The sequence below is a fragment of the Brassica oleracea genome, chromosome C2 (genome assembly GCF_000695525.1).
Source record: "Brassica oleracea var. oleracea cultivar TO1000 chromosome C2, BOL, whole genome shotgun sequence".
Classification (NCBI taxonomy): Eukaryota; Viridiplantae; Streptophyta; class Magnoliopsida; order Brassicales; family Brassicaceae; genus Brassica; species Brassica oleracea.
Genome location: NC_027749.1, coordinates 18102131 through 18112886, shown reverse-complemented (window position 1 = coordinate 18112886; position 10756 = coordinate 18102131). Strand labels below are relative to the sequence as shown.

Genomic DNA, 10756 nt, shown 5'->3' with positions numbered 1-10756 from the left:
TAAACAGGGCCGTGCTCAGCTTCTTCCAAAACGACAATAGTCTTAGCAACCCCCACCTTGTCATTTAGGGTATCATTTTACATAGTTTAAGAAAGTTTTTATCACAAAAATACTTTTAAAATGACAAAGGGCTCAAATAGCATTAATTAAATAGTTTAAAGAAACATATACCTATTGGGTTAATTAGCTTAGAATTAAGGTTTGTTTTTGAAAGTTGGGATTTAAGGTTTGGGGATTAAACTTTAGTGTCTAGGATTAGGATTTAAGATCTAAAATTTTAAAATAATAAAATTTTAAATAAATTTATTTATCTTTCGGTGAAAATTAAAAATATTTATTTAAATTAATTATATTATTTACTAAAGGTATATTAATTTTTTCATCTTTAATGAAATCTATTTTAGTCATTTTTTATAAAATATTTTAGGATAGTTGTCCATACATTTATATTCCCTTATTAAAGAAAGCATTCGTAAGTTTAATTTGATTACGAAATATTTTGTATTCGCTGATCTTCATTAAAAAGATGTAAACAACACTTCTACGAGTCGATCAAAAGGTCCAGAATCTGATCGCTCTCTACATTAGAAACCTATCTCACCAATCATCTTTCTCAACTTGGAATTTTCTTCCCGAAGTTTCTTGTTTTCTTCAACAACATTCTCGTAGCCCTCATTGGCTCGGCTTAGCTCATCGAACAGGCATTTGTTCTCGTTGATGAGATGAACAAGCATGGACCACAACTCGTTCAGGTGTCGCCTTTTCCGCATACGCGATCTCCGAGCTGATTCCCGGTTCGAAACCTTCCTCCTCCGCTTCTTCTCATCATCCTCTGCACTCCGGTTAGACTCATCTGACGTGGCAGACAAGTTTACAAGTGGAACTTGGTTATTAAAGAACTGTTGATTAGGGTTTGCGCCCGGAAGGTTATAGACAAAACCATCCATATTAGAGAAAATATTTTGTGTTCGCTCGTGACTTAAGTATGATGGTACTAATGTGATGTACTCTAGACTCTAGCTAGTTGGGTTCTTATAGATGAATAAATTGTGGTTAGTGACCTCACATTGATAACTACTAATCCACAAGGCTTTTTTTTGTATATAATATATATCTCATTGGTGGTGATAAAGTTTCATCACTCACGCAATAATGTTATTGTACATCAAATTGTAGATCTTAGTCATTTATATGTCTACTGAATTTAGAAACTGATTTGATTGTTGCCATTTGAATAGTTTAAAGAGAATAGCACTTGAATAGTAAAGGATAGAACGAAGTTTTAGACAAGTTCTACTCATGAGCTTGATGAGTAACAAAGCACTGAAGGTAGAGGGTAATAAAAGGAACTATTACGGGACAATCAAAGTTCAATTTTATTAATTATTATAAGGAAGAAAGTGTGAGAGGCAGCAACTCGTAAACGCACCATGTTTCTTATCGAGGAACCTTCCTACCATATCTACTTTTTAATAAGGGCATGTTTTAATTAAAAATCCAATGGTTTTTGAAATTTGTGGCAATAAACTAATAATGTAGCATAAAGTGACTTTATTCCCTATGCCATTTCTAGTGTTAGATAGTTGACAACCGAAGGTGTGACTGTTGGCCGTAAAACTTACTCTAGATTTGACTTTTACTCTCATTCAAACTTTTTCGCCAATTATGTGAAAATGCAAACTAAGAGAAAAATGTCTTGGTTTTGATGAACCATCTCTCTATTTTTTTTTATAACGAAATGCTATTCTACTACTCAAACTTGAGGTGGTCTGGATAACCAGATCGGAATAAAACAACCAATAAAACCTAGATCTCTATAAAAAGACCTTGCATTCCTAGCTAAAGAGTCCGAAAAATGATTTTGTGCTCGTAAAATATAAATGATCTTGACGTCGAAAACATATTTGCAGAGTCTCTATCCTCTCCAATTCTGTTGCAAAACTTGGCCAAGCATGAGGCTCCTTAATCATGGCGATCAAATCCTTGCAATTTGTCCCAAAGCTCTGACATATTGAATGCTGGAGCATACTCTCAATCGTCCATCGTATTGCTTCCACTTCTGAATGCAAGGAAGACTCTCGCCGTGGGTAATTTCGTGTCCCCATAAGTTGAACCTTTCCCAAGCTGTCCATCAAAACCCATCCACATCCACTGAATTGTGATGTAGATGTTCAAGACCCATCTATCATACATATATTACCCAAGCTTAAGACTTGGGGTTCCTCAATAATGTGATCTTGTGGAACAGGTGGCACCATCTTGTTTGCGTTGAACCAGGCTTGACACTCACTCTCTACATAACGAACTAGCTCTAGTGGATCCCTGTTTATCCCCCTAAATCTAATTATGGCTCGACAATGACGTTCTTTCTCTCCATAATAGATAGTCTATATTAGCATAAACACTCGGCACCAGAAAGATACTTGGACTTGTTGGTGTTGCTGATAGGGACCAAACTTGTAGTGCCGGTGGACATTCAAAGATGGTATGAGTAACCGACTCTTCTGGTTCTCCACATCGCGGGCAATACTTATCGCATCTCATATTACACCGTATCAAATTTCTCGTTACTGCCACATAACCTGTTATCAATTGCTATATAAGATGACATATTTTCTGAGGCGTTTTTATTGTCCAAGCAAAAGCTTGAAGCTTAGTTATAACCATCTCTCTACTTAAAATGAAGTGGAAACAAGAGTAACATATTTTCTCCACTTTTCATTTTTTTTCTTATTATTTCCACCTAGTTATGCTATTTGTTTACCAATCACACCTTGTAGAGAGATTTTACAATATATTTATTATCATCGATGAGGTGAACAACCATGGACCACAGTGTAACATTCCAACCGCCTATCGTCAATGGATCATTACGCCAGTTTTTCGGTTTGTGGGTTCCACCTTTGTCAGATGGCTAGTGTATTATTTGGGAGATTTGAAAAACTTGTTATTGATTCTGTAATCACCACCTTCTGTTTTGTCCTTACTCACACACAATACCGAAAATGACTTCTGATATCACTGATTCTAGATTTTCTAAACTCAAGCAAGGTTAATTCTTAAATTATTTTTAGATGTATGACAAAAAAAGATAAATTCACTTAGATGATATATATAGATATGTCACTTCTCTTAATTATCTTCACAAAGACCATCACAACAACACAACTTGCTTAGGTGTTGCCGGTTGTCCCAGACGACTCGCGGTTCAATACCATCCTGCTCTGCTTCCGCTCATCTGACAGGGCAGGCAAGTTTGCAAGTGTAACTCGATGACCCAAGGTTCCGAAGGTAGACAATGAATTTGGGTTTGCACACGGAAAGTTATAAAACCAACTATAAGGAGAAAATTTGTTATGTGTTCTTTGTGGCTTGGTATTGACGAGATGCATTCTGATTCATAGATGAATGAAATGAGGGTAATAACTAATTCACGAGGCTTAACTGGTGTACACCGTAAATCTTAATATAATCCTTCTCATTTGTTGTGAACTTGTGATAAAGCCTCATCAACCACGCGATCAAGTCAAATCAAATTGTATTCCTAGCCATTTTATATATAGGTCGAAATTTAAAAATAAACTTGACTGTTGTAATCTGAATAGATTTAAGAACTTATACACTATACAAATAAATCATACCTTCTTATTTGCAAAATCTACGGATGGAAAAAATTATAAATAAATCGAATCACATATCGTGTGTTGTTTGTTTTAAATAACATAAACTTTGTAAGAAAATACCATATGATTTTACCTGATAGAACACTATCTTTTCATATCACAGCGAAGAAATGAATCACTTATTTTTATCACATTTTTCCAATTTTGCTATAAATTTAAAATATCTGCCAAATAAGTCACCAGAAAATAGTACCGATGTGCATCGATCTTGCTTTCAAATGAGAAGGAAAACATAATACGAAGAAAACAAACTAAGTATTAGCTGTGAGCTTGATGAGTCATTAAGCACTAAAGAGGATGAATGAAGGGGACCATTACCCATGACAAGTAAAAATATTGTTAATTAGCATTACTCTAAGAAAGAAACGTAAGAGGCAGCAACTCGTAGACGCACCCAATGGTTACTGAAATTTGTGGGTAATAATGTGGCATAAAGTGACTTTCTTCCAGACGTTTTAGTGTTAAATAGTTGACAAATGAGAGATTTACAACTTTAATTCGTGGTGCATAATTGTGATAGTTGTGATCGAATGAGCTAAGCTATCTTTTCCACTATATTTGATTAATTTAATGAATGTTTTATATTACTAATCGAGAAAGATAGTAAGTTTAATTGCGATAGTTGTGGTCGAATGAGCTAAGCTATCCTTTCCATTATATTTGATTAAGTAAATGAATATATTATATATAGAGAAAAACAGTAAGTTTAATTCGTGATGCCTAATTGCGATAGTTGTGATCGAATGAGCTAAGCTATCTTTTCCATTATATATTTGATTAATGTAATGAGCGTTTTATAATATAGAAAAATAGTAAACAACACTAGTTTAACATCAAAAAGTAAGTTTAGAACAAAAAAAACTTTTAATCAATAGAAAACAACATAAAACATTATTATAATTTAAAGCCTAATTTAATCTCACTAAAGTTCTTAAAGTTTATAAATTAATTTTCTATATTTTCTTAGGTTATTTTAATTGTAAATTTTATTATGTGCTTGCATGATATATATAATATAAATAAAATTAAAAATTTGTAATTTTTGTTTGTAGTTATCAAAACCAATGTTAATTACGCTAGGCGTAACACGTGCGTTTGACCCTAACCTAGCGCAAAATCAATTATTTGGTTAACTATTCATTCTTTTTTTATTAAGTAAGGGTAATATTATTAAAGATCTCTACTGTAAAATCAAATTTCTAAAGACTATTTTTAGTTATGTTGATTAAAATTTGAATGGCTATATTTATAAGGAAAATCTTATATAAATATAAATTGAGTGGTATTTCTTGTAAATATTACATATGAGTAAGATTATTTATAATTAATGATCATGTTTTAATAAGGTAGATAACATACTTTAATAACTCAATTGATTAATATTTTATTTATGATAACTATATAAATTTCTGCTAAATAGTTAAATTTAGTATTTAAATCTTGTCAAAAAAAATAAAATTGTACTTTTCAAATTAAAAATATAAATACAATAAATTTGATTATTTAAGTATTTAAAGCATATTAACAAAAATACAGAATTATAGGGACTAAACTACAAAAAATTAAAATAAAAAAGTAGTCCAAATCATCATATAACCGGCTATAGGCATGCTTTATCTATTTATTATGAGTTTATCTATAGGCATGCTTTATCAAATTCTTATTTAATTTAAGAATTTTTTGGCACATTAATATATTTGGGTATGTATTTTCTCCGCCTTCGTAGTGTGGACATGAAGAAGCCGTTTTCCCAATTGATATGCGACATATTTTACGACTGATGAATGACGGCTTAGTGACGAATTTACGACTGTCTTGCGATTTTATAGCGATTGTTATGTATATCGATTTCACAATTTGGTTTCCATTTATTGGTGCTGTTGGGAAGGAGATTTGTCATTTGAATCTGATCCAAATTATATTGGATATATAAATTGGAACAACTAAAACGATTAGGAGATCATAAAAAGACAAGAGTTTCAAGTTACAAACATCCAAAACAACTCCAACACTTTAAGGAGTTGTACGTTGTTCAAGTTACAAACTTTCAAAATAAAATTTAAGTTCATAGAAATACATAACAAAGGCTAAAAGGCAGAACCTATCCAAGAAATGAGGTCCCCACGTTGGGCGATTGGTCGAACAAACGTTCACAACTTTTTTCGGAACATAATTCTTCATATGTTTTTGGTAAATTCTTCACAACCTTTATTATTATCTACCTATCTATATATATAAAAAGGGTTTTTTTTTCTCTCCTGTTGAGACACATCAGCATCCACGTCAGAGTGACACGTGGCATACTCCAAACCACCAAATAATATGGTAAATCGGGTTACATATGAGCTCCTTAGCCTAAAACTAGATTGTCTATCTCAGTTAATTGGACCTAAGCATAAATTCCTCTCAAAGGGCCCATATCAATCATTCTTCATGTAGCGTAGTTGTTGACGATCAATGTTCTCTTCTGGACGGTTTGCCATTGGAAAGGTTTAGGTCAGCATTCAATCAAAGTATTTAACTTTCTCATTAACGCCAATGACACAAGTCTTCCGCTACGTCGATTCAATACAACACATATTTTCTCCATAATTTCAATTATACAACTATAAAATAATGGAGTCTGATTTGTTAATGAGCATCACTTTCACCCTCTCTCTCAATCATTCTTAATCCTTAGAGAACCATTATCCAGCCATGGCAACCTCTTCCCTTCTGATCGCCGACTTCAAAGCTGGTCGCTCTACCAACACCGCCTAAGTCTGTTTGTATGTGACATGTTTCTCCTGGACGGGAAGAGCAGATCTATCGATTAAAGTAGAATTTCTAACCCTCATTTCATTTACGAAGAACCATTAGAGAATGCAAATCGAGAAACAGTTAATCACAGAGAGAATTTCTAACCCTCATGGTGGAGGTACCTGAGAATAGCGGCGAGGTATACGGGAGCACCGGAGCCATACATGATCACATACTTCTTCAAATTACGAGTGATACGACCGAGGGGAAAATGGAGACCAGCCTTGACCGACATGGAAACACTATTCTTCCTCCTGCAACTCTCTCCGGCTTCGCTGCTTCTGGTTACTCCATCGGAACCAAACAGATTCTTAATACATGTTCTAAGACTCCGCCGCATGACCCAATCAGCGTCTGAGAATACAGTTATCGAAGCTATGGCATCGTGAGTTTGAGTTGGAAGTTAGAATCTTCTAAACACCATTACTAAACTTGATGCAACATCAATGGCTGCTCAAGCTCCAACCAAAGCTTCTAGGAGCTTGCGTTAACAAGGTAATAAGAAGATATCTTTTTAAGAATCACATGATGACTTGATGAGCTCTTGACGCTTCACCACGTTCTCTTCTGCAACAACCAAAACCTCATTCAGTAGCTTCAGCTTCTCGATGGCTCTCTCTGCGTTAAGATAGGACTGAGATCAAAAATGAAGGACGCTGAAAAAATAGTTAATTGTAGAAAGAATTATTATGTTTCTATAAAATCACATGAACAGAATGTGGTTTGATAAAAAAAAAAAAAAGAGATAGAATATTGTAAAATTCTTATAATATAAGGTGATTCTTTGCTTTTCCATGGAACATCCTTCTGTAACTTAAAAGGATGTTGTTGACGTTAATGTTGCGTTTCATTGCCTCTAACTAACTTCTAGCGCCAGTTTCTGGAACTGCCTATCTTTTTCTCCAATCTATTGTATGTTCTGGGTTGATGTGTTTTTGGTTATACAAATCACTAGCTTAAAAGATTTTGCAGATTCTTCAAGGATTTTCAGATGAACTAAAACTTGCTAGCTTAAAGATTTCCGTTACCACGAATGTTGTTTTGAATTAAAACAGTTTGGACTCACATATTGTATGTTGTTGTAATTGAAATTTGTTAGTATGGATGGAAAAACTGCCGAGCCACTATGCAAATTAAACGTTGTAAATAGTGAGTCTGCTAGTTAAAAATGGTGAGATGTCATATCTATATACTAGATAATGGTTAAAGTGCTGAGAATTAAAAATAAATACCATATGAAAACTCAGTATCAATCAGATTAAAAGTATATAACTAAAATATTAAACATTTCAAGCTTTGGTTGACCACCTTAGAGCACCTCCATCAGTGAGGATGCTAAATTGAGGTTCTTATTAATTAAATAATTGTATTTTTAATTTAAGTTAGTTATGTATTTAAATTTAAAATTCAAAATGCCAATTGACCATTGATTGATAAACATATGAACTTACTGTTTTACAACCGGTTCTTGCAATACTAGTTTTAGAACTTCTTTATTTTCTCTTTCCTATTCTTCTTTTATTTTTAATATTTCTGTGTCAGAGAACTTCAACTAAGAACCATGGATGGAAGTGGTCTTAGAGAGCAGTTTCGCTAGATATTCTGATCCCATCTTGCTGGCTAAGTGACCGTAGTTGGGATTGGTGTCATAATATACCCACTCTTTTCTTCTTGCAAGCATCATCATGTCGACACTCTTATTATTTTCTGCTTGCCAACGGCTGACGATTCCAACCCTTGCAGCATATATGATAATTTCTCGAGAATCTTAATAAGGCATGCATTACTTTATGTTAGGAACATATTTTCTAGAAGAACAGGTACACACGATATTGATTTGGTTACTGTTATTATCCCAATGTTAGCATATTGGAAATAACAAATGTCATGTATGGCTCAAAAGTTAAAATATACCATATCATGTGAAACAAAAAATGGCAGAGGTGCTTACTCCTAAATGAGTTAGTTTCTTTGTCCATTAAATATAACTAGACCCTGATCCCGCCAGCGCGGGTATGAATTTTCAGTTTTTAATTATTTATTTTATTAAATGATGTATTTGTAATATTCATTCATATTATATTCATTAAGTAAATATTTTTTTTGCATCTTAAACTATCTTTTTTTTACGAATGTGTGATATCATATAAAAATATAAAAAAATGAGTATATAGAGTTAATTAGATAATTGTAAAAACAGAAAAAAAAATTTCTTGTGCGATATCATATAAATAATGATCCGCCCAGTTAACAAAAATCATGATTTTATATGTGTAATTTTTTTTATTTTGACAATTTTCTTAAAACTATATTAAATTTTACATTAATTAGAATATTTTTAATATCTTTACCTTTTTATTTATAATACAACTCAATATTTTTAAAAAAATTATAACAAAATATTTAAAACATATTTTTAGAATTTGTTTGAAAAATACTAAAATTATATTTTAAATTAAAATTATCCTAAAATATGATAAGTTTTGATGTAAACGAAAACTCAAATTATGTCAAAAATAATTATATTCAATGATAATAACAATTTAAATTGATTTTTTTAAGAAAATACATTTACAAAAATATTGTTTGAAAGAAAATTCATTTATCTTTCAAATATAAAATAAAAATATTATAATTAATTAATAAAATATATATAAAAACCATAAATTTAGCAAATGACAACTGAGTTATATTATGCTAAAATTTTCTTTCTAACAATTTAGCAAATGACAAATGAGTTATGAGCAAATAATACCATATAATTTTTAAAAGCATAGCCATTCATAAATATTTTTTGAATAAATAATTATTTTTAAATTTAATCAACTGAAAATAATATACGTACAATTGTATGAGTCAAATTCTACTTTTATTGATGCATGTTATATATTAGTGCTGTATGTTTTAGGTAACATTTTAATGATGCACGTTTTTTTAAATCTCTATTATTAAAATTATGCACGTAAGGATAACTCATAAGTTTTCTTGGTTGATTAAATGACATTATGTCCAAATTTATTTAAGGATATTTAATTTAGGTAACTGAAAAAGACAAACAATAAAATAGGAAGTTTAAATTCATTTAAGCATATTTCATTAATTTAACTGAAAAGATAAGTAATAAATTAGGTAGTTTTATTCATTTTAGGATATTTCATAAATGCAACTGAAAAAGACAAGCAAAAAAATAGGGTGTTTAATTAATGAAGTAAGAACATTTTCAAATGGGTACTTCTCTTTTAATAATATAGATGTATTGAACCCAATCTACGATTTGTTAGTCTCAGCATCATTTGAATCATTATTTGTTTTGGAGAAAATGTATTTGTTTTCTAGAAAACCAATGAATTCAACAAATAAACATAAGATGTAAGAATAATCCATAGTTAGTGTATATAATTCAATCAGCTGTCATTCTAAAAATCTATATCCTAAATACTATCATAAGACAAATTCGTGATTTCTAACAAAAATAACAAAATAAAATATACTTACATTTTCAAATACTCATTCAAATAATAATTTTTATATTAGTTTTTAATTTAGTGTCCTACCCTAGTATATCTATAAATAACAACGTAATACATTAAGATCCGCGCCTTGCGCGGGATAAACATTATATATATAAATTATTTTATGTATTATATGTTCTTACATATTATGAAATAATAAATATATATTGAATAATTAAAAATCAGTAACTATTACATATTTAATTAAATTGGTGCGAACGTATAAATCAATTTTATTAATCCAAATTTTTTTAAAAAAAAATTTGATAGGATATGTAATTAAATTTAACTGATATTAACATACATAGTATATTTTTAATATTATTGTCTATTAAATGATGCATTTTACTCATATGTTTTTTGATCACGTGTATTTTTAATAGCAAAAACTTTAAATTACTGATAACAAAATTTTCATTGTGGGATTAATAATTTTAGTAATTTATAATTTAAGAAAATTTATCAATGTTAGTTTAAAACTTTTATCAAAAACAATTATTCAAAGTAAATGTTGAAATTAAAATATTTATTTATTCAATATGGTTTATAGTTTAATTTAGAATGATATATACACATATATATTTTAAATCTTAATGATTAGTTAAATTAGACTTTTATTTATATGATTTTGTAATCATTTGTATTTTGTCATAACAAAAATTTTAAAACATGGATCGGAAAATTTGAATGTGAGACTTTTAACAGTTTTAGTAATTTATAGTCATTTTTAAAAATTCAAAATATAACATATACAGAAAAATT

At 30.5% G+C, this 10756-nt stretch overlaps 1 protein-coding gene across 1 annotated transcript; it reads right to left on the bottom strand.

Moving 5' to 3' along the window:
• Positions 1 to 567: 567 nt before the first annotated feature.
• On the bottom strand, positions 568 to 971 carry LOC106326597 (basic leucine zipper 43). The gene has a single exon (XM_013764529.1). The coding sequence runs from the start codon at positions 945 to 947 to the stop codon at positions 585 to 587; it is 363 nt and encodes a 120-aa protein (XP_013619983.1). The 5' UTR covers positions 948 to 971; the 3' UTR covers positions 568 to 584.
• Between the last annotated feature and the right edge of the window lie 9785 nt (positions 972 to 10756).

Coding starts and splice junctions, on each gene's coding strand:
- LOC106326597 (XM_013764529.1), bottom strand. CDS start 947: ATGGATGGTTTTGTCTATAACCTTCCGGGCGCAAACCCTAATCAACAG.